This window comes from Lissotriton helveticus, chromosome 10 (genome assembly GCF_964261635.1).
Source record: "Lissotriton helveticus chromosome 10, aLisHel1.1, whole genome shotgun sequence".
Taxonomy (NCBI): Eukaryota; Metazoa; Chordata; class Amphibia; order Caudata; family Salamandridae; genus Lissotriton; species Lissotriton helveticus.
Genome location: NC_136071.1, coordinates 48524512 through 48550522, shown reverse-complemented (window position 1 = coordinate 48550522; position 26011 = coordinate 48524512). Strand labels below are relative to the sequence as shown.

Below are 26011 nucleotides of genomic sequence, written 5' to 3'. Positions count from 1 at the left end.
TGTGTGCAGTGTGCGCGCGGTTGTGTGTGCAGTGTGCGCGCGGTTGTGTGTGCAGTGTGCGCGCGGTTGTGTGTGCAGTGTGCGCGCGGTTGTGTGTGCAGTGTGCGCGCGGTTGTGTGTGCGCGGTTGTGTGCGCGCGGTTGTGTGTGCAGTGTGTGCGCGGTTGTGTGTGCAGTGTGCGCGCGGTTGTGTGTGCAGTGTGCGCGCGGTTGTGGGTGCAGTGTGCGCGCGGTTGTGTGTGCAGTGTGCGCGCTGTTGTGTGTGCAGTGTGCGGGCGGTTGTGTGTGCAGTGTGCGGGCGGTTGTGTGTGCAGTGTGCGGGCGGTTGTGTGTGCAGTGTGCGGGCGGTTGTGTGTGCGGGCGGTTGTGTGTGCAGTGTGCGCGCGGTTGTGTGTGCAGTGTGCGCGCGGTTGTGTGTGCAGTGTGCGCGCGGTTGTGTGTGCAGTGTGCGCGCGGTTGTGTGCGCGCGGTTGTGTGTGCAGTGTGCGCGCGGTTGTGCGCGTGTGTCTGTGTGTGCGCGTATGTCTGTGTGTGCGCGTATGTCTGTGTGTGCGCGCGTATGTCTGTGTGTGCGCGTATGTCTGTGTGTGCGCGTATGTCTGTGTGTGCGCGTATGTCTGTGTGTGCGCGTGTCTGCCTGTCTGTGTGCGCGCGTGTGTCTGCCTGTCTGTGTGCGCGCGTGTGTCTGCCTGTCTGTGTGCGCGCGCGTGTGTGTCTGCCTGTCTGTGTGCGCGCGCGTGTCTGCCTGTCTGTGTGCGCGCGTGTGTGTCTGCCTGTCTGTGTGCGCGCGTGTGTCTGCCTGTCTGTGTGTGTGCGTGCGTGCGTCCTGATCCATTGCGACTGTGAACAGCATGCCGGAATCGGAGCGCGTGTTCACTCGCGCGACCTGATCCGGTTCCGGCATGCTGCGCGTGCCCATCTCCTGTCTCCTGGGAAGCAGAGCCGGTGACTATAGGTCTCGCTGGCAAGACCGCGCTTTCGCGCTGTAATCGCCAGGTAAGAGACCAAAAAATGAATAGGATGTTTTATGTCGCACTTCCCCCTTTATCCTCACCAGATTGGTGGCGCCATATTGGGAGAAGTGCTGAAAAGCTCTGCTAGGTTTTAGGTTTCTAGGGTGCAGAATAGCTGCTCACTGTTCAGGAATGGGACGAGAAGACAGGATGAGGAGGTAATGATTCAGAAATGTGAATCTATGAAAGCTCCAATACTGGAGCAGCTGAAATACTTCATGCAATTCCCGGCAAGGTTAAGGGTCGAAGCGGAGGTAAAAGTATGGGTCTTTGTTATACCAGAGAAGGCGCAGCAGTGGCTTGAAGGATGGCGTCAAGTGGCTGCATCAGGGAAGAAGTCTGACAAGTTGCGTCTACTACCGAATGCGACAATCCAACATGGGACTGAAGAAACAGCAGCAGCACAGGCAGAATCGCCGGAAAGACGCTGAAAAAGGGCAACAATACCACCGGAAGATTAGACTCAGGGGCCAAATAGAATCCTCCATCCAATGGACTGAGGCGCCTCCATACCCACTGGCTCACTTAAAAGACTGGAAATGCCCAGGTGGGAGGTCAGTCAATGGATTGAACGATACCTTGTGTAACCAAATAATGTCAATGCACGCTTGTCTACATGTACACATTTAATAATATTTGATGTTATAAACAACTGTTGAAGAGATGATCTGGGGGGACTGATGGAGAAACTACCCCCTGCAAAGGTAACTGGTAATGGGATATAAGCACTCTGTACTGTTGGGGAGGCAGGTAGTTTTAAGTTCGTCATGCAGGGAGGGGAGAGGGACGTATCGCAGGGGATGTTCAACATTTTTTTATTGTTCTTCGTTGTTTATTTAGATTTTTCTTAAGACTTGCAAACAATCATGTACTGTTTCCACGAATCTCAATAGTAAGACCGCCTCACAGATCCGGCCCAAATATCGCTGGCATCTTTACCCGCTACCTCTGACAATGGTATGACACACCGCACACAAGTACCATCATTATCACTCATCTCCTGGAACGTCAACGGTAAATTCACTTCGGGTTACCATGGGGTTGGAATCTGGATTAAAATGCAATTTCCTCTCATTGTTAACCACACCTTTAGGGACGACCAAGGCCGATTTGCAGCGATCTCTGGCCAATAGGAAGGCCACAAAATCAACTTAGTAACTGTCTACATCCCCCCTGCACTGCAATCACTGGCCCTTCCAGCACTACTTGCACTGCCAGAGGGAGAACTGATAATAGGGGGGACCTTCATATAACACTAGATGACACTTTGGACCAAACCCCTCCACTGCACGCGCTCCAGCTTAGCGGATTTTCTAGATGCATGCGGACTGATCGATACATGGCTAACTACGCTTTACAAGTCCCCACACGACGTCGTATGTACCCAATATATCCAGGTTACCTACATAACACCAAGATCACAAAAAGGCCTACTAACCACCGCAACGCACTATTTCACTGAAAACGAACAGTCAGTCTCCTCACCACTGATCTTTTGGGAAGCATACAAGCCGGTCCTACGGGGACAAGCCATATCCCTCATCTCAGGTCACAAAAAAGAACAGAAAAAAGTAGTAGAGGCCCTAGAACAGGAGGTGCACCAATTGGAGCTACTACATGCTCAAGATCAATCAGACACTAACACACATAAGCTACGCACAAATCAACAAGAATATAAAGAATACCTATGGGCAGACGCCAGAACCCAACTTACAGCAGTCCAACACAGGGTCTACGAGAGTGGCGACAGAGAAAACAAGTTACTTACCTGTAACTTTGGTTCCCCAGTATTGGTAACTTTCATAGATTCCCATATCTTGCATCATTCCCCATCGTCAGAATGGGAGACTCGGTAACAAAATAACATAGCAGTAGGTACAAAAGAAAAAGAAAAAGGCCTCATTCCCTTTTGTAGCATATCCACCTCTTTTTGCAAAAGAGACCAAAACCAAGCAACAGCCAATCAGGACAGCCTCACCCCATAGAACCTTCCTGAGAGAACCTAAGAGCCTCAGGTTTTCGTAGCCGTTGTGTAACAGTAACCATATATGCTGAAACTTGAGCTTTCCCAGGGGAGGAGGGTGGGCGCATGGGAATCTATGAAAGTTACCAATACTGGGGAACCAAAGTTACAGGTAAGTAACTTGTTTTCTTGCCCCAGTATTGGAACTTTTATAGATTCCCATAGCTTGTATCAGAGTAGCTAGCAGTAAGCAATAAAGCACATTTTGTGACAAAAATATAGAAATACTTCAGTATCCATACTTTTATAAGAAAATAAATAAATACATATTGAAACAGTAATCAGCATTATCATTAGATACAAAATGTGCAATTATAGGAAGGAGGGATAGCAGGGAAAGCTCACCACTCAATGGAAGGGGTTCCTCAGGACTGCCTGGCCTACAGCCGTGTCTTCCTGTGTCAAGGTTTCCAGGCAGTAATGCTTCGTGAAGGAGTGCGTGCTGCTCCAAGTCGCAGCTCTGCAAATGTCTTTGATCTGTACTCCCGCAAAGAGCGCCGTAGAGGAAGCCATGAATCTTGTGGAGTGTGCTCTAACTCTTTCTTCTAGAGGTTTGCCCCCTGCAGAGTGACAGAATTGAATGGCACTGGAGATCCATCTAGCAATACCATGCTTCGACAGCGGTAAGCCCTTGCGAGGAGCACTAAATGCGATGAATAATTGAGAAGACTTATGAAATCTTTTAGTACGGTCCAGATAAAATTTCAAGCACCGCTGAACATCCAGTGAATGAAGTGACCTTTCCGCTGGCCCGGAAGGATGAGGAAAGAAAGTCTTGAGAATCACTGGTTCATTGAGAGGAGTCTGAAGGTACTTTTGGAACGAACTTCGGATTAGTCCTTAGAATTACAGTATTTCTTTTGAATTGGAGAAAAGGTTCCTGTATTGTTAGAGCTTGCAATTTCCCAATTCGTCTTGCCGAAGTGAGAGCAAGAAGAAGTGCCAGTTTCCACGAAAGAAATTTCATGTCTGCCCGATGAATCGGTTCAAAGGGATGCTTCATCAGCTGGGTAAGAACCAAATTCAAATGCCATGTGGGAGGCGGTGGCCTCACCGGAGGAAAGACTCGAAACAGACCATTGAGAAACTGCTTGACAATTCTGGATGACCATAGAGAAGGTCCAGATGCAATGCGCCTGTAGCGAGAGATTGCTGCTAAGTGAACTTTTATGGATGAATGAGCCAATCCTGCCTTAGCCAAGGACAGGAGATAAGGAAGAACCTGATGAGGCTGAGAAAACCAGCCTCCTTCTGGCACCAGATGCAAAATCTTTTCCATTTCAGACGGTAAGTCTTGTTAGTGGAGGGGGCTCTAGCTTGAGGAAGAACCTCTCTTATCTCATCCGAGAGGTGAAGGTTTAGGAACTCTCGCTGCTCAGGAGCCATGCTGTCTGGTGTAAGGAACGAGGAATACGGAAGCCAAATCTGACCGTGGGACATTGTGAGAAGATCTGGCATCACCCGCAAAGGAAGAGGAGGAGCCAGAGAAAGGAGGTGCAGTTCCGTGAACCAGAACTGCCTCAGCCAAGCAGGAGCTATTAGGATCATCTTGCACGGTTCCGCCTTGATCTTCTTGAGTAGCCTTGGAATCAAAGGAATGGGGGGAAAGGCGTACACAAATGCTCTTGACCAAGCTATCGAAAGCGCATTCCCCAACGACCCTTGATGGTGTAACCTGCTTGCGTAAAACTGGCATTTCCTGTTCATCGGGGAGGCAAAGAAATCTATTGAGGGTTTGCCCCACTGATGGAAAATCTCCTCCAAGACCGTCTGGTTCAGTTCCCATTCGTGGCTGACTGACAACAGCCTGCTGAGTCTGCCCGCCTTTTCGTTTAGCACTCCTGGGAGGTGTTCTGCTTGTAGCGATATTCCGTATAGGATCGCCCACTCCCAAATTTCTTGGGCCTCCTGAGATAACAGAAGAGATCTGGTACTCCCTTCCTTGTTTATGTAGTGCATGGCGGTGGTGTTGTCCGTGCAAACGAGAACCGTCGACCCTTGCAATCGTGGAAGAAACACTTTCAGCGCCAGCCGGATCGCTCTGAGCTCCAGGAGGTTGATGTGAAACTGACAGTGCTGGGGCAACCAATGTTCGCTGACGTGTAAATCCTGAAGCACCGCACCCCAGCCCTCCAGCGAGGCATCTGTCGTTACCACTTGAGGAGCTGATTGCTTACGAAGGATAGAACTTGGGATACGTTTTCTTCCTTCATCCACCACAAGGCTGCCTTTCTCATTGCTGCAGTAATCACCACCTTGTCGTTGAATGAGCCGTGAACTTGTTGCCATTGCCCGTCTAATTGTTCCTGAAGAGATTGCATCCGCAATCTGCAGTGAGGTATCAGAGGAATGCATGAAGAAATAGGCTTTAGTGAGAGTTGTGTCCAAAATATCTCCCAGGAAACGGGCTGTATTGGAAGGGAAGAGAGACGACTTCTCCCTGTTGAGAGTGAGACCCAGATTCCTGAATAGATTCGTACATGCCTTGACCGTTTCCTCCGCAATCCCCCTGGATGGTGCCTTCAGCAATCAGTCGTCCAGGTATGGGAAGACCTGAAAATGCTGCTGCCTTAGGAAAGCTGCCACCGGTGCCACACCTTGGTAAAGACCCTCGGGGCAGAGCGAAGTCCGAAAGGTAAAACTCTGAACTAGAAGTGGCTCTTGGCTACTGTGAATCGAAGAAACCTCCTGTGGGCTGGATGAATGGGTATATGAAAATACGCATCTTCGAGATCGAGAGTGGCCATGAAATCTCCCGGATTGAGGAGACGCAAGATATCCTGGAGCGAAACCATCCGAAAGGATTGAGATATGAGATAGGTGTTTAGCTCCCTGAGATCTAAAATGGGGCGCCACTTCTCCAGCGTCTTCTTTACCAGGAAGAACCTGGAATAGAATCCCTCCCCTTTTTGAGAAAAGGGAACCAGCTTTACAGCTCCCTTGAGGAGCATCTGATGAACTTCGAGCTGCAAGAGACGCAGATGTTTCGAAGGCATGGCAGCAGGGGACTAGGAAGGTGGTATTTGAACACACTCCAGTGTATGACCCTCTTGAATGATGTTAAGCACCCAACTGTGTGATGTTATCCATTTCCAGTTGTGGAGGTATTGAGGCACCCTGACTGCCACGGATGTTGTTGGGGAGGTGGGTACAGCAGGCAGAGTCAGAACGCCGCTATTGTCTCTTGGAAGTGTCACGTCCCTGGCGATTCTGCTTTCATCTAGCATTGGACCTAGAGAAAGAAGAGGTTGGCGATACAATTGAGAAGTTGAACCATAAGAAGAGTACCATTACTGTTGGTATGATCCTCTGTTAAAAGTAGTAATCTTCCCTCTGGCTCCCCGGAAGGAGCCTTCCGATACTGAAGAGTACCGAGAGACCTAGCCGTCTCTGTATCCTTTTTTATATCCTGGAGGGCATCATCGATGTGCTTGCGGAACAATGCCTCACCATCAAATGGGAGGTCCAGGATCTTGTTTTGGACCTCCGGCCTGAACCACGTCGCCCTGAGCCATCCTTGGCGACAAAGAACAGCTGCACCAGCCAGCGAACGGAAAGCAGTAGTGGCAATATCCATGGCACAGTCTATCACCTCTGCCGATGTGGCTAACCCCTCCTGCAGGATCTTCTTGGCCTCCACCTTGGACTCGTGGGGAAGCTGGTCCAAATATGGTGATAGATCGCACAACATTTGCCGATCATATCTGCTAAGGATAGCCAACGCATTTGCCGCTTGCACCAGAAGACTTGCCATAGAGGAAAATCTCTTCTTCGCATTATCAAGGCGCCTGCCCTCTCTATCCGGAGGAGTCGTCAGGGGTGCCAAAGGATTACGAGACTTCCTCTGTGCCGCCTGAGACATAACCGAATCCGGTTTCGGCTGCCCAGTCAAACGACGCCGAACCATCCTCAGGGGTCTTGTACTTCTTTTCCAGGCGTGGCAAAACTGGAAGTACCGTAGCTGGGTTTTTCATTGCCTTTACACCCTCCTCCCAGACATGGCTGAAAATGGGTATAGACCGGATCACCTTCCTATAGGGCTCCTTAAAATCATAGAGGAAGCACTGTGTTTGTACAGAAGGCATAAGAAGTTTGAACCTAGTAGAAGCTCTCTCCATCAACTTGTGAAATCCCCCAATATCCGCCGGGGGAGAGTTCACTGGTTCCAGATTAGATGACGCTGGGTCCGAGATCACATAATCATCCCATTCCAAAGCTTGGTTAGGCCTGTTGTCATTATCCTGATCCTCGTCCGAGGAATAATCCTGAACCTCCTGGATCACTGGAGGTATACTCGCAAAAGGTGTCTGTGGCTGAGAAAACACCTGGGATGGAATTTCCGGTGAAACCATTATAGAAGCCGCAGGAGCAGGTACAGCCTGTACTGCCGGGACAGAGCCAACCGGAGGAGGAGCCTGAGAAAACCTGGTCCTATAATCCTGTAACATGCCATGAAGATCCGCAAAGAGGGAGGAAGGAACTGAACCCATCTCCTGGCCTGCGCTCTCTTGTCGTTGATAAGACTGTTGGTAAGAGCAGTCATGAAGGTACTCGCCCTCAGAATCAGTCTCTTGACATTTCACCATTAACTGAGAAGGACTATGTGCATAGCCAAACAAGTCCTGATCATCTCCATCAGAATCTTCTTCTTCCTCAAGTAACAGTGCGGGAGGCAAGGGAGTAACCCTCCTTGGTGATGTCATATCCGGTGTTATCCTTTGTAATGAAATTGTAATTCTCTCCGTCGACGAAGACATAGTCGACGGTACCGTTGGCGATGGTGTTGCCAGAGAAAAACTTGTTGTCGAGGTAGTCGTCGGGCGATCTGGGTACACTATCAGCTGGGGGAAGTCTGTTCTGTGTATTCTACATGGGCCTTATCCAGTGCTGCCAAAGAACTGCACAGTCAAAGTAATAACGGACAGCTTCAAATATTTAGGGATCCAGGTCACGTCCAACCTGGACGACTTCCTCGCACAAAACCTTCAGGGACCGCTGCAGAGATGGAGGCGAGATGCTAAACATTGGAAATTGTTGCCGCTCACCCTACTGGGCAGAGCAGCACTTTTTAAAATGATCGCACTACCCAGATTTATCTATGCCGTCTATAATACACTTTCGTGTCCCTGCGTCATAATTCAAAGCAATAGATTCAGAGGTCAACACTCTCCTATGAAATGGGAAACCTGCCAAGATAGCTGCGACAAAACTTGTTAGGAGTTGGGATGATGGCTGTATTGCACTCCCAAACGATCAGACGGACTACTGGGCCTCTCAATTAGTAGTGATTAATCAGTGGGTCCACGCACCTCACACCGACCCTGCGTACCGACTAGATAGACATGCCCTGGGAGTGGGAGGGATTAATCGAGTGCTCTATAATAAGAAGCGAAAATCAGACCTTCTGGGACAGACTGCACATACGGCCCACCTGTGGCATACGGTAACAAGACACATGGGATGGACAGATAAACTGACATAACAAACCCCGCTATGGGACACTGGCAAACTAGGCACACTGGCTAAGAGTAAGCGGTTCCAAATATGAGATGTAATGGGGATCTCTTGTCTGGGCGACCTCTGGAAAGGGGGAAAAGTCATCACCTTTTCCCACTTACAAGAACACTACGAAATGGCCCCCACTGAGATGTTTCGCTACTTGCAGGTCAAACACGCACTAGAGGCAGCCACCCTTCCCAAGGCTGCTCCCTTAGAAGACAGGCTATTAACAGACTACATGGGCAAAAGAGCAATTTCCCTCACATACAGGAAGATTGTGAACGATCAACCAGACACTATGCAAAAGCTCCGGCTAAAGTGGCAGAATGAGGTAGGCGGGCTGGATGACACTGACTGGCAGGAGGCAATGGAATCTCCCAGGGTAGTGGCGGTTTCCTCTAGGTTACACCTTATACAACCTGAAGTGCTACATAGGACATACCTTACTAGAGTGACATTATGCAAGATAGGGAAATCACTGATCAGCACTGCACACGTCAATGTGGTGACGTACGCACCTTTTACCACTCACTTTGGGAATGCCCGGCTACTAAACTTTTACTAGACAGCAGTATTAAACACCATCACTGAGGTTAGCACCAACCCTGTCCCACCCGAGCCCAAACGATGTCTCCTGAATATCTGGGAACCAACAGACTTGAACCGCGCAGACCAAGCTTGGGAGACACTTGGTATGTTGACAGCAAAACAAAATATAGCCAAACATTGGGGGGTGTCGGGTGCCCCAGTTCTTGAAGATCGGTGTAGAGATATGGACATGACCATGACGGACGAAAAAGCTACGTACGTCCACAGAGGATGCCCTAAGAAAATGAGAGCGATTGTGGAGTAAATGAATACCTTTAGATGAGGGTTATGTACCCCCCAGCAATGGATAGTCTTGGATGAGGATGAATAACGCATAAACTGTCTATGTATTGTACAATATACAATGTCTGACGAATGTATGATGTATCTACAATATGGAATAAAGTATTGAAAACAGTAATCATAACATGCCAATGATAAGTGTTAAAACTACAAGTCTTATATGTAATAAAAAAAAAATTTAAAACAAAAAAAAGGAGGAATACTTTGACATACCTATGAGAAAGAACTAAACCTGCTAAAGGAGACTATTCAAATTCTAAGTCCTTTACTGTAAACAACAATTTAGTTGAAGATGAAGTTGCCAATCAATATCGGTAAGGGATTCTATGGGTATTTTCGGAAATTGTTAGTAGTTAGTTTTTTTCGGTCTCCGTTTCTAGTGCATTCATATGGTTTGTCTTTTTATGTATGTGAGTTCACAAATTTTATGTACATATTATTGTCAAAAATTACCATTTTATATGTCAAAATATATCAAATGAATGTTCATATTTATAATTATTAAATTACAGACCAAACTGGTCTGATGTATTGTATCTTTATATCATAAACCTACTGTTTTTATATTTAGATTTTGGAGATGTATACATTGATTTCTGATACTAGTATCCTTCCCTGGATTCTTCTCCAAATGTATTTAGTTACTCAGGGACCCTCTTTATTTACTTGGAATCAGAGAAGGAGGTTTACCCTGAGGCCACTTGGGAGGCAAGATAGGCATAGGAGTGTCCAGTGGCAGGATTTCCTCAAAGGCAAGTCTCAGATTTTTGGTTACAGTATTTTCAGAGGCTGAGATCTTTCCAGTATGTGCATGGATAATGATCATCCTCTGGCATTTGTCCAGCTCTTGCTTCCTAAGAAGAGTGTGTTCCTTGACAGCGACAGCATCGAGATTCAGACCAGACTAGGGTTTCTGCGTCGCTGATGGCTGCTTCGTGCTAGCGATGGTTTCAGCTTCAATGGTGAGGCCACCTTCGAAGGCTCTGTATCAAACAAGGTCCTTTGGTTTACGGACAATCAATAATCGGGTGCCCTAGGAAGGAGTATTGACCAGCACTTGGTGGTGCACCCACAGGTGGCAGTGACTTCAGAAAAGGGCTTGATGCCGGTTTCCTGGGGCGTCTCTGTTGTACCCTGACAGAAGTAGACACTGGTAGCCAAGTAGATTAAACATGTACCTTTAATCTGTAGTCGTTCGGGTACATCCAGATGGTAAGTAAGTACATCAGACAGGTAGTCCAGGTAACAGGTGATGATGAAGTAGGTTAGCCTAGTAGTCAGTCCTTGGTCCTATGCCACAGCAGCCCTTCACTTGAAGTGCAGGGCCGTGTGGACATGCACCACAACTTGATGAGAGGAAGCAGACAGACAATATGTAGGCACTTTCCATGTTGTACCCACATCTGGAAAAAATACCTTGTACAGCCTGTAGAAACCTGTATCATACAAAGTCATTGTTCAGGCACCTCCAAAACAGCTTTATTCCAAAACAACATAAGAGCGTCAAGAATTTGAAAAAAAAAAACACTACTCCTCTATAGATCCCCCATAAACACAGTTTTGCCAGGAGGAAAAAAAGGGGGGGTGATGAAAAAGCACAGCGGGGAGAGATGAGACCAGAGATGGGAAAAGAACCCTCAAACACCAAACAAGTAGGTGTTTATTATCATCATTGGGTTCTTAAGTGTGAAAAAAAGAAAAATAAGAAGGGCCAATCATTAAGCCCACGACAGAAAGTGCAAGTTTAAAAGGAAGTATAGCAGTTCCTGGTATTGATTTAATAAAGGGATAGCCTACTTCCATTAAAATCAAGTGAAAATTCGGACCTATTAAGGTAATAGCAATGAAAAACCTGATGTCCTTTATGAAATAAAGATAAATGTGGTCAACATGTTTCTGCTTAAATAGAGAATCATTCACTCAAGCATTCGTCAGGACCAATGAGCAATATAAATAAAGAAAAAATAGAATAAATATAGGCAGACAAGCTCAGGCACACACTCTAACGTGTGTCCATTCCTTGCTGTCCTGAAGGGTGATTCACCCACTCACGGTACATCTTCCATGAGTTTCCTTAGTCTCTATTAAGGCGCTTGTATTTTTCAAGCGTAGCGTTAAAGCATCCTGGGTGCATGGCGGGGGTATTCTTCACGCTCGCTTACAGTGTTTTACAGGTGGCTCCCCGCTCGTCACCTACAGAGTTCACATCCATGCCCCGGAAGGTGACAGCAAGGAATGTACACACGTTAGAGTGTGTGCCTCAGCTTCCACACCCCCACCCGAAGCCTCCGCTCAGCCAACCTCGCCCTCGCCACAGTCCCTCGGATCCGGAAAACAACAGCCGGAGGAAGATCCTTCTCCTACCTCGCCGCCAAGACCTGGAACACTCTCCCAACCAATCTACGACAGGCTCAGGACCTACTGGCCTTCAGAAGACTCCTCAAGACCTGGCTCTTAGACCAGTAGCGCCCCCCCCCCCTAGCGTAGCTGCCTGACCGATGTCCTGCAAGGGTACTCCCCGACCCAGGGCAGTAGTAGCCGCCGTGGCCAGGGTAGAATGGGACCGCAGCCAAACAGGAGGCTCCTTTTTCGCCAAAGAGTAACAGCCCTTGATGCACCAAACGACCCACGAGAGATGGTCCGTCTGTGCACCGCCCGTCCCTTCTTAGCGCCCACGTAACCAACAAAGAGTTGGTCATCCACCCAGAACTGGCGTGTGCGGTCTAGACAGAAGGAGAGCGCACGTTTTGGGTCCAGACGGTGGAGCCTCTCTTCCTCTTTGGAGGGATGCGGAAAGAAGGTGGGCAAGGTGATGCATTGCCCGATGTAAAAGGCTGTAACCACCTTGGGCAGGAAAGAAGAACGAGTTCTCAAAACAACCTTATCCGGATGGACAGAGAGGAAAGGAGGTTTAGAAGACAGAGCCTGTAGCTCACTCACTCTCCTGGCAGAGGTGATGGCAACTAGGAATGCAGTTTTAAGAGTAAAAAGACGAAGAGGACAGTTATGAAGGGGCTCGAAGGGAGCGCACATCAGATAGGTCAATACAAGGTTCAAGTCCCACTGAGGCATCACGAAGGGAACAGGAGGGTACACGTGTGTGATGCCTTTCAAGAATCTATTTACAACCAGGGACTTGAAAAGAGAAGGCAGATCAGGAAGCCTTAAAAAGGCTGAAATGGCTGAGAGATAGCCTTTGATAGTGCCCAGAGCAGAGCCCTGCTGGGCAAGAGAAAGAAGGAAGAGGAGAACCTCTGAAAGGGGGACAGAAAGGTGATCCACAGCCTTTGCTGTGCAACATGCCACAAATTTGTTCCACCTGCAGGCGTATACCGATTTTTTTGGAGGGACGCCTGGCTGCCAGAATCACATCACAGACTTCAGGAGGCAAGTCAAAGGGCCTCAACTGTTGCCACTCAATCTCCACGCATGTCGGTGGAGACTGGACAGGTTCAGGTGGAGGACCGTCCCCTGCTGCTGTGACAGAAGGTCGTCCTGAAGAGGCAGACGAATTGGGGGATCGAATGACATGCTGAGCAGCTCGGGATACCAGTACTTTCATGCCCAGTCCGGAGCCACAAGGAAGACTTGGGCCCGGTCTCGCCCGTTCTTCTTCAGCACTCTGGGCAAAAGTAGTATAGGGGGAAAGGCGTTTAACAGACCGCAGCTCCACTCACGTCGAAAAGCGTCGCCGAGGGAGTGCCGCCTTGGAAATTCCAACGCGCAGAACTAATGACATTGCACGTTCTCTTCAGTGGCGAATAGATCTAACCAAGGCCCTCCCCACAGCTGAAAGAGGCCTTGCGCCACCTTTGAGTTCAGACGCCATTTGTGATCCATCATGCACCGACGGCTGAGTTTGTCCTCCCTGGCGTTCAGGGAACTTGCCAGGTGTTGAACCACCAGAGTGACGCCCTGGTGTTCCAGCCATGTCCAGAGGCGCAGAGCCTCCTAACAAAGGGTCCACGACCCCACCCCGCCCGGTTTGTTGCAATACCACATGGCGGTTGTGTTGTCCATGAACACCTGCACTACACTTCCCTGGACGGAGGGAAGGAATGCCTTCAGTGCAAGTCGTATCGCCCGCAGCTCCAGAAGGTTGATTATGGAGCCGGGACTCCGCCTGAGACCAGAGGCCTCTGATCTACGCCTTTCCCATGTGGTCCCTCCATCCCAGGAGGGACGCATCCGTCACTACTGTGTGATCTGGTTGGAGTAGGGAGAGGGATCTGCCACTGACCCAATCGCGGTCCATGAGCCACCACTGCAACTGTCTTGCAGTGCCCTCAGAAGCTTCTGGGAGGGACTCAGGTGTGACTTCGGCATGTTGATGGAGAACCCCAGCGAATGCAGGAGGTTGGTCGTAGTCTGGAGGTGGGCGACGACTGTTTGGGGCGAGCCCGCCTTCAACAACCAATCGTCGAGATAGGGGAAGACTGGAACCCCTGATCTGCGCAGATGAGCTGCGACCACAGCCATCACTTTCGTGGACACCTGAGGGGCACTGGTGAGGCCGAAGGGGAGCACAGTAAACTGAAATTGCTCATGGCCCACCGTGAACTGCAGGTAACGTCAGTGGTCCAACGCTACCATCCAGTCTCCAGGGTCAAGGGCAGCCAGAACCTGAGCTAAAGTCAGCATCTTGAACTTCTCCTTCCGGAGGAAGACGGTGACGCTCCGAAGGTCCAAGTTAGGGCGCAGGCCCCCTTTGCCCTTTGTGGGAACTAGAAAGTAGTGAGTGTAACAACCCCGCCCTACTTCTGGGCCAGGAACGCGGTCTATGGCCCCCTTAGCCAAGAGGGCCGTAACTTCCTCCTGCAGAAGTTGCAAGTGGTCCCCCGACATACGGTGGTAATGCGGTGGCATGGCTGGAGGGGTCGTCTCGATGGGGAGGGAGTAACCCCTTCGGACGATTTGCAGCACCCACCTGTCCGAAGTGATGGTACGCCAGTGGAGCAGGTGATGGCGAACTCTGCCTCCCACTGGCGTGGAATGGGCCTGAAAGCTCGGACTAGGAAGGCTTTGACCCCCTGTTCCGCCACGGCGGAAGGCACGTCTGCGACCGCATTGAGGCTGGTTCTGCGGCCTGTGGCTGGACGAACGTGCGGAGGGCGCCCCTTCCATGGCCACGAAAGGAGCGAAGGGCAGAAGTCTGCTGGTCCTGGGCCGACAGGCCCAAGGACTTGGCCGTAGCCGTGGAATCCTTCAAGCACTCCAGCGCGCTATCTGCCTTGTCGCCAAAGAGGCGACGGCCATCAAAAGACATGTCCATGAGAGTGCTCTGGACATCCCCTGAAAAATTGGTGGACCTCAGCCAGGCGTGACGACGAATCGCCACCGTTGTTGCAATCGCTCTACCCAGCGAGTCCGTGGTGTTTAGTTCACATCGAATGGAGTACCGTGCTGCATCTCGCCCCTCAGCAATAGCCTGGGCGAGCAGTGCCTTGGCCTCCTCCGGACACTGGGGTCTGCCACCGTATCCCACAGAGAGTGGGTGTAATGGCCCAAAAGGCATGCAGTATTAATGTACCGCAGTCCTAGACTGACCGAAGAAAACAGTTTCTTGCCAAACTGTTCCAGCCTTTTGGATTCCCGGTACGGGGGTGCAGCAGGGAATGCGGTTTGGGACGTGGAGGCCTGGATAACCAGATTCTCAGGGATGGGAGGAAAGAAAGCAGGGGTCGCCCGAAGTAGGAGCCGGGCCACGTTCCGATCCACAGGAGGAACTGTGGTGGGATTGGACCAAGTGCCCATCAGAACGTCAGTGAGGGCCTCATTAAACTGCAGTAGAGGCTCCGAGAGCTTACTGGTGGTTGAAGCACCTCAGTAATGAAGTTAGTCCTCACGGCCGCTGCAGGGAGCTCAAGGCCCAAGGCCTTGGCCGCCTTGCGCAGCACCACAGCATAAGTCGCTAACCTCCATCGTAGCCACGAAAGGAGGAGAGAGAAAACCAGTATCAGACGAAGTGTCTAGACCACTGGCCTCCCCTAGCTCATCTGCCCAGTCCGGACTTAACTGGACCTGCTGTGCCAGAGGGTCCTCAGACCCCTCCCAGCCCTCCCCTTCATCCATGTCCTGATAAACAGGTAAAAATGACGGTGCCGGGCATAGGTGAAAAGCTCACCGGTCGGAGACGGCGCCGATTGGCGCCGGTCCGATGCTGAGCTCGGGGACGAAATCGTCCGAGGACGGCACCGGAGGTGGCACCGAGGGGGCCGGCGCCAGCGGAGGAGTCGTAAGGTCAACTGACGTTGACCGGGATCCAGGCCTGGATCACACAGGGTCTTGCGGCACAGTGACCGTAATCGCGGCGGCGCCGTAGCTGCCGGCACCACAGGGCAAGGACCCCCAGTCGGACCTGCGGAGCCCGTAGGCGCGCCGGCTGGTCTCGACTGCGGGAAGAGACTCCTCATGGCCACAAGAAAGTCTCTGATCTGCTCTGGAGTCGCATCGAGCCCAGGGACCGGAGGGTGTGGGGCTGGCAGCGACAGCGCGGGTCCCGCCGGAGCCGCGTGGGAGGTGCCACATGAACCCTCGGCCGAGTCGCACTATGCGAAGGGAAGTCGAAGAAAGATGGTGCTTCTTTGACTTCTTCCCAAGCCTCGACTTACCCGAGTGCGAGGACTTCGAGCCGACTGCCGGAGCTCGAGTAGACTTGTCTTCGTGGTTGGCCCCCAAACAGTAGAGACACCAGCGGTCGTGGTCAGTAACCCACATTAGTCGGTGACAGGTGTCACACGGCTGGAACGGGGCATCCCTACTGGCACCAGAAGTCGAAGTTGACTTGAAAAAGATAGACAAAAATGTCCAAAAAGTTAGTCAAAAAATTACTAAGGGTACGCTCTTCCCGGATCTGTGCTTGCTGGCTCGGAAGAAAGAATAACGGACGTCAGCGCGCGAGGGCGGCATCTAAGTACTCCAGCGACGTCATCCCGGCGATCACGACGCCGACGACTGACGCAGAGCCGCAGACGATGCCTACCGACATGCAGGGGTACTGCTGACGAAAACTTTCGGAGCCAGTCTGATGCCTGGGGATATTCTAAGGTAAGGAATCTAACACCAACGTGTTTCTTTCAGATTAACAAACCTACTGACAAATCAGAAACCAGCATTTAGGACAAACAATGACAAGCCAATGCCAAATATGGGCGGAGAGTCGGCGGGCCTTCTATTCCCTACTCCTCTACAATAAGTCTTACAGAGCAGCGCATGTGTGCTGGCTCTACCTAAAAAAGCAAGTCTTCCTCAAGGAAGCAGTTCACTTCCAGCAGCTGTTCAAAGTCTCAGCACTGTTAACCAGTGTTCGACTCTTCCTCAAAAGCATGTGAATCCCAAGCACCTAAGGCCACCTTTGGCTGACCTATGATGGGAAGAGGCTTTTCGGCTAGCAATAATTATTTCAGTATGGCCCTCATTCCCCTCAGCATTTCTCCAAGGTGGAGGAAGTGATGTTTCCTACAGCTTTAGGCATCCGAGCAGAGAAAGCTACATCTACTTGTTTTTTGGACCCCGTGCCTAAGGGAAGTCGAAAATGGCTAAGTCACTGTGCTCCATTCGATAGGAAATTTTTTGGCACTGAACCTAATGTTGCAGTGGCGCTGCCCAATGGCCCAGATCTACTATTGCAATCAACCAATTTCAACACTGCAATCAAGATCTGTATGGCAAAGGACAAACTGTTGATTTCAATGATGACACATTTTAAGGGCACCTTCTAATGGTCCCAAATGTGTGTTGTCACGTGTAGGAAACTATTAGTACAGATTCCAGGGCATTAGCTATGGAACAACAAGGGAACTGGAGGTAAGTTGGCAAAGAGTCTCCCTCTCGTGAGATGAAGACACAATGGCCGTCTAGTGTAGTTAAAGTTTGTACATTTATATAGTGCGGCTTATCACCCATGAGGGTATCCAGGCACAGTCCATGGGCACAGGGAGTTTAAGGCCCTAATTTGGATGTCGTTTGGAAAGCCTCAAACTGACATCCTTGGTTTCAGTTCTGACCTCTATAATAAGATTACGGTGGTCGGAATTCAAACCGGCCGGTTAATCTGGCTGGCTTGCGACGGGCTCAAGGAGGCAATCCCAGCGATTTCAGAACTGACCGACCTTGGTTTGGGAGTCCGAAAGCACAATTAAGAAGCAACCGCAACATAATCCCTTACGGACAGCATTTCCGCCGTCGGGATTATGATGTCTGTTTCCGACGGGCTTTCATGGAAAACTTGTCGGAAAGCAACTTTGGGGGGCCCTAGCAGGCGCCCCCTTCTTCCGCGGCCTACAGTTGGGGGCCGACAGGGCATCCATGGTGCCCTCCGGTAAATCCCTGCACCGTGAGTTGCCTGCCACACAGTGCAGGGATTTACAGTGACTCCCATTTCTCTATGTGAGCATGTGCTGCAGTAGGTTTCTGACTGCCGCACAAGCTACCATTGGGAAATGGGAGTCGTAGCGTAATTGTGCTTTCAGACCCCCGACCCGAGGTCGTCGGTTCCGAAATCGCAGGGAATGCCTCCGACCAACATCCAAATTAGGGCCTAATTGATTTGCCCAGAATCGTAGCATGGTGCACCAAAGCCAAGGCTCAAACTCGCTGCACCACATCTTAGGGGTGGTGCACATATCATCCCACTGCTCCTAACCTGTACCAGGAAGAAATGGGTGGGATAGGCCGCATTTTATATATTTTATTTCATCTGTCTTACTTGCTCTGGAGGTGCAGTCAGGGGCGTTTAGGCTCACTGCTGCACTAGGACACCCGAGAAGCCTGGGCTCGATCACACGACCTGCCTGCCCCGGTCCGACTCGGCAACCAGTGCCGTTGAGCGGAGGGCGGGACAGGCAGAGCCAGGTCACTTCCGCCCACATCGAGCGGTTAGCGCTCTAGCTGCATCACGCAGAGGGGTATTTAGCCCCCTCGTCACAGTGAGCGCGCAGCGGTCGCGCGCAGGGGAGCGCCAGAGGACGCGCCTGAGACAAGCCAGAGAGAAGCCCGTCTGCGCCCGTCCGCGACTGGAAGGGGCTAGGGCCATGGCATTATCAACATCAGGATCAAATTCCCTAAAGATATCTAGGGTGAGCTATTCCTTACAGGCTCTGATGCGTTTAAGAGGTAACCCACCTACGCTCTGTGTGGGAAAAAAACACCGCCCTCCTGAAGGGCCGTTTTCATGTAGGCTATGGCAATATCAATTTCAAGTTGTAAATGATGTATGCCCCCAACAACGTATAACATACAAGCCCACTGAAACAATTCAGGGTGGGATGAACCTGCTATGTAATATAAGGTCTCTAGCCAAACATTATATTGAGATCTGGGATTTCATTTCCACACTTAAACCCGATCTGTGTTTTTTTACGGAGACGTGGCTTAAACCCCATTCCATCCCGGCCATTACTCTTGGGATCCCGGAAGGTTATAAAATCATCAGACTGGATCGACCCACGAAAGCCGGAGGGGGAATAGCAATTGTACACAAAGGTAACATTTCGGTTTCGGTTTTAGACCAATGGTGTAATCCGGCCTTTGAAATGATGATTTTTAAGGTTGGTTTGTCTGCCAAATACAGTAGAAAGGGAGCATTGGTTTATCGTCCTCCAGGCCCCATAAAAGGAGCCTCTAGACAACTAGTGGAAGCACTTGCCCCTTATGTTGACGCAGATAAAGATTTTTTACTGCTCGGTGATTTTAACATTCACAGCGAGATGAAAAATATAGAGGCTCAATCCTTTTTGACTGATTTAACTCTATTAGGACTGAAACTGTGCAATAGTGGGCCTACGCATCTGGCGGGTCACACTTTGGACCTGATTCTTTCCAATTTTTCTGGTATAAAATGCTATATGTCTAAACAGACTAACTGGACAGATCATTTTGTTCTTGAGTTTTCGATGCCGAAGATTGGTACATGTTCCAATTACTCCTCACAAATTCCGGTTCAGCGAAGACAATGGCATAAAATAACTGATGCAAATTTCAAAAAGGTTTATGTTGCCCCACTTATTTTAGCTACTGATGATATTAATACTGCCCTTTTTAAATTTGATTTGGCCACTCATATTGCAGTGGAGCAGATTGCCCCGCTAAAAATATTTTAAAAGCGTCCTGCTAGGAAACAGGAAGTCTGGTTCTCTGAAGAACTGCGGAGCCTTAAGCGCACTGCTCGGAAAACCGAGAAGGTATGGAGAAAGTCGCACTTGGAGGAAGACAAAATCAATCATCAGATGGCGATAAACATCTATCATAAAGCCATCCGATCTGCACGCAAGAACCATGTTACCTCGCAATTGGAGGCAGCAGGCAATGATTCGAAAGTACTCTTCCAGATTGTAAATGCCTTTTTAAAACCAGTGGCATGTGAAAGTGCGGATATGGCATCCCAACATCTCTGACAATATCTCGAGTTTTTTTACCGAGAAAATTGATGCTATCTATGAGAAGATAGAGGCACTTATTCCACCTATAATTAGTCAGGATGTCCATACACCGGTGCAAGCAGTTGCCACCAATTCCAATACCTTTTACAATTTTCCTGAGATCTCTCTGCCAGAGGTTGAGATTTTGATCAATAACATCAAAAGTGGGAGCCCGTCTGATCTACTTCCAGCCAGATTAATGGGAACGTTGGGGAGAACACTTGGTTCTGATATTCAGAGCCTGGTGAATCTCTCACTAACAACGGGATGTGTCCCTCGGGAATGGAAAAAGACCCTAGTTAGACCGATTAGGAAGAACACCTCCTCCCCTTGGACCAATATGTCCAATCTTAGGCCGATCTCCCTGTTGCCCTTTCTGGGGAAAATCATTGAAAAGCACACAAATAAGCATCTGTCCAACTTCCTGGAACAATCGGGAAGCCTTGATCCTTCACAGTCAGGTTTTAGGCCGAAATATAGCACTGAAACGGCCCTGCTGTCGATAACGGATGATCTCCGCATGTACCAGGACAATGGTTATTCCGTTGTCCTGGTGCTGCTGGATTTATCGGCAGCGTTCGATACTATCTCGCATAACATCCTGATCGAACGACTGACTGTGAATGGACTCGGTGGCAAGGCACTGGACTGGATAAAGAGCTTTCTCTCCGACCGCACCCAATGTGTCACCAGGGGTGACTTTAGGTCGGATGAGGTTAAGATCACCAAGGGGGTTCCACAGGGCTCGTGTCTGAGCCCAACTCTTTTTAACACCTATGTGGCCCCCTTGGCAGATATAACAAAAGCCTTTGGTGTCCTATGCTGACGATACTCAGCTGCTTTTTCCCTTTAAATTACTAACTCCGGAGGTCATACAATCCTTCTCCGAGGGGATGAAAGCAGTATCCCAGTGGATGTCTTCCAACTTTCTTCAGTGCAATGTTGGTAAGACTGAGGTGATGCTTTTCGGTGAGGCTAAGGTCCAATGGTCCCCTGACTGGTGGCCGCTGGACTTAGGTCCAGTTCACGAACCTAAACAAATAATCAAGAACCTGGGGGTACGGTTGGAGCCGGAGTGGACTATGAAACAACATGGTAACATCACGGTGGGATCTTGTTTCCACATGATAGGTCTCCTCCGTAGGATATTCCCATTCCTCCCGGACTCCATCAGAAGAACTTTGGTTCAGGCTCTAGTGATTAGCCGACTTAATTATTGCAACGGTCTTCTGGTAGGTGCAAATGAAGAGGTGCTAGACCGACTGCAGGTGGTGCAGAACACAGCAGCCAGGCTGGTCCTCAATGCCCCCCCCCCCCCCCCACAGATCTCCATCTAAACCACTGTTGGATAAACTTCACTGGTTGTCCATACGTTAAAGAGTGAAGTTTAAGACCTGTTGTACTATACATAAAGGTTTACATGATTTGGGACCGGCCTATCTGGCTAATAAATTTGTACCATACATCCCTACACGCACACTCAGGTCAAGTGAGCAGTTGCTGCTGAGGGTACCCAAGATCAGCAGGTCTAGACTGGGTGGTAAGGCTCTGTCAGTGGTGGGTCCCATCTTGTGGAACGCTCTTCCACTCTTATTGAGACAATGTTCCGACCATCTTCTTTTTAGAAAACAACTGAAAACTTTTCTGTTCAAGCAAAATTAGCTGAAGCTTTGTCCGTTTAAGTTAAAAATATGTAACTGATCTATATGCTCTTAGAATATCAGTGTTACTGTCCGGATATTTGCTTGCCTGCTGTCTTGAGCGCGGAGATACTCCTTCGGGAGTCTATTCCTAGCGCTATACAAACCCGCAAATAAATAAAATTGGTCTGCTCAAGACTTATCCCGCCTGTCCTGGCAAATACAGATTACATTTTGCAAACCCTATCCACTTATGATTTAGTGCCTGGCAGAAGAAGTTATGGTGCGCTGTACAGAGCACAGATTTTCATACAATGAAAGACCAAAAGAGCAATGACACGCAAATGATAGTTAACTCACAAACCCACAACTGTTACATGAACAAAAATTTTAAAGATGGGGATACTGGGAAGAAATGCACGATGGACAAGGAGACAAAAACAACCTAATTTTATTTTCTTGGGAAGAGGCATACGACACAATATATTTTTGTGAGAATATATTGGGTGCTCTGCAGAAAGGCATCAACATTCTTTAGAAAAACAGCCACCCTTCAACTTGTTCATGGCTAAGTAGTATGTGAAAGTTTTTGAATTGTGAAACTGAAGACAGAAATCCAGATTGCAAAATCTGTTACAATATTCAGTAGTCTCAAAAATGAGAGATTGTTTCTTCCCCCTCTCACTACAAATGTGTTCGGGTGACACACCGTTGGGTAAACACAGAGTAAATACATAAAAAGAGAAGCAAAACTAAGAATCACACTCACCTTAGACTTTACTTTTGGTGTGACATTTTTATCCTGCTTTAAAGGGCGATTTGATTTCTGAAGGGACACAAACAAAAAAACAAATTTGAACATAAGCCACACAAGCAGAAAACAGTACTCCGAATAAAGCAACAGTAATAATACCTGTACTGCTTAAAATGGAAAGAATCTGCACAAAGTTTTCTGAAGAACTGATAAGATGGAACAGTAAATACCATTAACTTCAGCTCCTCATTGTTAGTAGCTTTAAAAGTTCCCTTGAGTGTTAGTAGACAAACAAATTATATCTACTTAGTGAACACATTTCTATTTGCATTTTTTCACAGCAGCCAATAATCACTGTTTAGGTAGACCTAAATCTTTACGTTTAAGAGCCATCCTACATTCAAGTAGGAAAGAGTGTGCCATCAGCTTGCTTTCACATTTCTCACTTACTTGTCAGAGGAAATTAACTTCCCGTCTACCCCGCATATACTTACAAGGAGCACCAAGGTCTGCATTCGCCTATCTTACAGACCTGCCACGTCACCAGAATCTGTCTTACACACCGATGTGCTGTGTAGTCATGTTATAGTTTGGTGACAATATTGGAATGGAAGAATTGGATCTTATTATTTTATAAGTAGCAAAACTATGCTAGAGATTACTTTGGAAATTAGGTATTTTTTTTAGATTACAGTTATTCTACCTTCCCAAAGAAATATGAACTGGTTTACTACTGTTTACTACCTGTTCATTGGTAGTTAATTTTAAGATGCTACATAAGAAGACTAGGTTTGTCAACTGTTAAGTTGCGAAACAGATTTTTCTTTGTGGTTCGCTGCAGGGGTTTTTCCTATTTCATTTTGTTTTGCCTGCAGTGGTGATAATGATCTGTCAGTTTTATCACCTTCAAAAGCTATGACATTTTCAGTAGTCTGCCATGTTCATCTTCTCTAGTAATTAATCTTTAGTCTGAGGTGGTGGAGGTGGTGAAGGGAACAGGCCCTCCTTTAAGTCAATAAAAGTAACTCTGTGTCACCTGAGAAACCTGATATTTACAAATGTCATCTACGGCTCACCTGGGAAAAGGACAAGTATTATGTGAATCTATGTTAAATATCACTGCGAGAGAAAAAAGAGGAAGTTACTTGAAATCCTAATTCTCTTTCTTGTGAATCTTCACTCTTATAAACACTGAACAGTCCTATCCATGTCTGTGATCCTAAAGCAGTTGACAAGAGACAAAAGCTGCCTAAAATACCAACTGTAGATGGAAATTGTTCCTAACTGTAATCCCACCAAAATGAATAATGTTTAAAGTCTTCAGCTCAAAGTATAGAAATTGAGTCAGATAGGAAGGAGTATTTACAAACTGAAAAGTAACATTCCATCTATGTTTTAGGCAGTTTATAGCAGGGCTGGTTCATGTGCCCCACTCAAACCATAGACTAGAATTGTAAACTGCCATACAGAGATTCTTATGATTGAGAAGAAAAGGTTACATGCCTGTGGCACAAGTACTTTGTCTAAGATTTGAGTGCTTTCATTAAATTCATTAACATTAGAACATCTGTGTGCACCCGAGGGATTCAGGACATCACGGTTTAACAAAATTATAGAAAATGTATAAAACACAACAAAATGGACAAGCTGAAAAAGCATATGAAACTACCTTGTTGTTTTAACATTTTTCATTTACTCATTTTTAAAAGAGGGAAAAATTAAAGAAACTGTTTCTTTAGTCACCTGGTCTAGCCCATCCACACATTCCTGTGATAGTTCCAAGTAGCCAAATTACTAAATTTAGTGACCAGGGATTCAGTCCTAATGGTCTGCCTTGTTGACTTGTGCAGTAGTGGTAACCTGCAACATTGATGAAGGGGCATCTTCAAAATTTGTATCGCTGTCGTACCCAACTTTGTGCACTAAGGACCGCAGTTCCAGGTACCTTCTGCATCTGACGCATGGCATTGTCACAGAAGAAGAGGGTGAAAATAATGAAGGCAAAATATACCTAAATTATTTTTCTGCAGAGTCCTCTTATGTGAAAGAATTGTGAAAGGAATATGCTACTTAACCAGTATGCATCTGTTCTTGGCATGTAGAGCCGCAGAATTCATACTTGTGCACAGATCGCCATCTGGTGTTGGACTCGGATGTTAGCAGTTTGTTGTTAGGGAAGAAGTCTTTGTAGTCACGAGATAGGTGACTCCTCCCTTGGACGATAGGGGGCATGGGCATCGACCCCATCCCCAGATTGTTTTTCGCCATGAAGGGAAATGATGGAGTTTGTAAGAAACAGAAAGATGTCCATGTGTAATGTATCTAAGTAAGATAACACTGGAACAGATAGAGGCACCGGGGAGGTGGGTATACGTATGAATTCTGCAGCTCTACATGCCAAGAACAGATGCATACTGGTAAGTAGCATTTTCCGCTCGAGGCATATGAGCTGCAAAAAACATACTTGTGCATAGATTGTATAGCAGTACTCTCCCTTAGCGGTGGTGACCTGTATCTGTTGCAGTGGTTTCAAAAAGTGTTTTAACCCCTTCAGCGCGGCGCGAATTTTCGCGCTGTGCTGAAGGTTCTAATGAGCAAACGGGCTCATGACGGAACGGTTCCGTCATGCGCACAGCTCAACCGACGCTCATGACGGAACCGTTCCGTCATGAGCATCGAAGCCCACAGAAGCCTTTTATTTTGCCTGCACGTCAACACATTAGTGTTTGGTGAAGGTGTGTGTTGTAGACCATGTTGCTGCCTTACAAAATGTCATCGAAGGGAATGTTCCCCAAGAATGCCATGGAAGCCCCCAGTTTGCGTGTTGAGTGCGCTCTTGGGGGAATTGTTAAAATGAGTTTTGCTTTTTGGTAGCATATTTGAATACATTTGACTATCCACAAGCAATTCCAGCTTTGGAGATGGGGTTTCCTTTAGGAGGTGGAGAGAAAGCTACAAACAGTAGTTTTATTTTTCTAAAGGGTTTAGTACTGTCAATGTAATAAAGTATAGCTCTTTTGACATCTAGTGTGTGAAGAGCTCTCTCTGCTACAGAATCTGGTTTTGGGAAGAAAACGGGTAACTCCACAGATTGATTCAGATGGAAAGCAGAGATTACTTTGGGAAGGAATTTTTGATTTGTTCTAGAACCACCTTGTTATGGGGTATTTGTACGAATGGTTCTTCTATAGTTAAAGCCTGGATATCCCTTACTCTGCTGAGAGAGGTGATTGCAACTAAAAAAGCTACTTTCCATGTAAGGAATTGCAATTCGCATTTGATTAAAGGTTCAAATGGAGGGCCCATGAGCCTAGTAAGGACACTATTTAAATTGCACACTGGAGAGGGTGGAATTGTAGGAGGAATTATCCTTGTAAGTCCTTCCATGAACGCTTTGATAGCAGGCACCCAAAACAGTGACAAATGTTGTATGTTTTGTAGGTAAGCGGCGAGGGCAGCCAGATGTAGTCTTATGGATGTATATGCTAGATTACATCTTTGTAGATGCAGTAAGTAGAAAATAACTTTTTGAATTGAAGCATATAGTGGGTCAATGTTATTGTTATTGCAGTAAATAACAAATCTTTTCCACTTGTCTGCATAGCAAGTTCTAGTAGTAGGGTGTCTTGCTTCTTTAAGTAAGTTCATACAATCCAGTGGGAGGTTAAGGGAACCGAACTCTAGAACTTCAGGAGACAGATTGCCAGGTTCAGTTGAGCTGGATCTGGATGCCTCATCTCTCCATGGTTCAGTGTGAGAAGGTTTGGGGAGAGG

The 26011-nt window shown here is 48.0% G+C and overlaps 1 protein-coding gene across 13 annotated transcripts in view; it reads right to left on the bottom strand.

The window, feature by feature from the left end:
* MBD1 (methyl-CpG binding domain protein 1) overlaps positions 1-26011 on the bottom strand; it is a 1384891-nt gene that overhangs the window by 864287 nt on the left and 494593 nt on the right. For all 13 annotated transcript variants that reach the window (XM_078664741.1, XM_078664738.1, XM_078664739.1 and 10 more), the window contains exon 9: positions 22253-22309. In XM_078664741.1, the coding sequence (XP_078520867.1) occupies positions 22253-22309 (57 nt within the window). The remainder of the gene's footprint in view (positions 1-22252; positions 22310-26011) is intronic.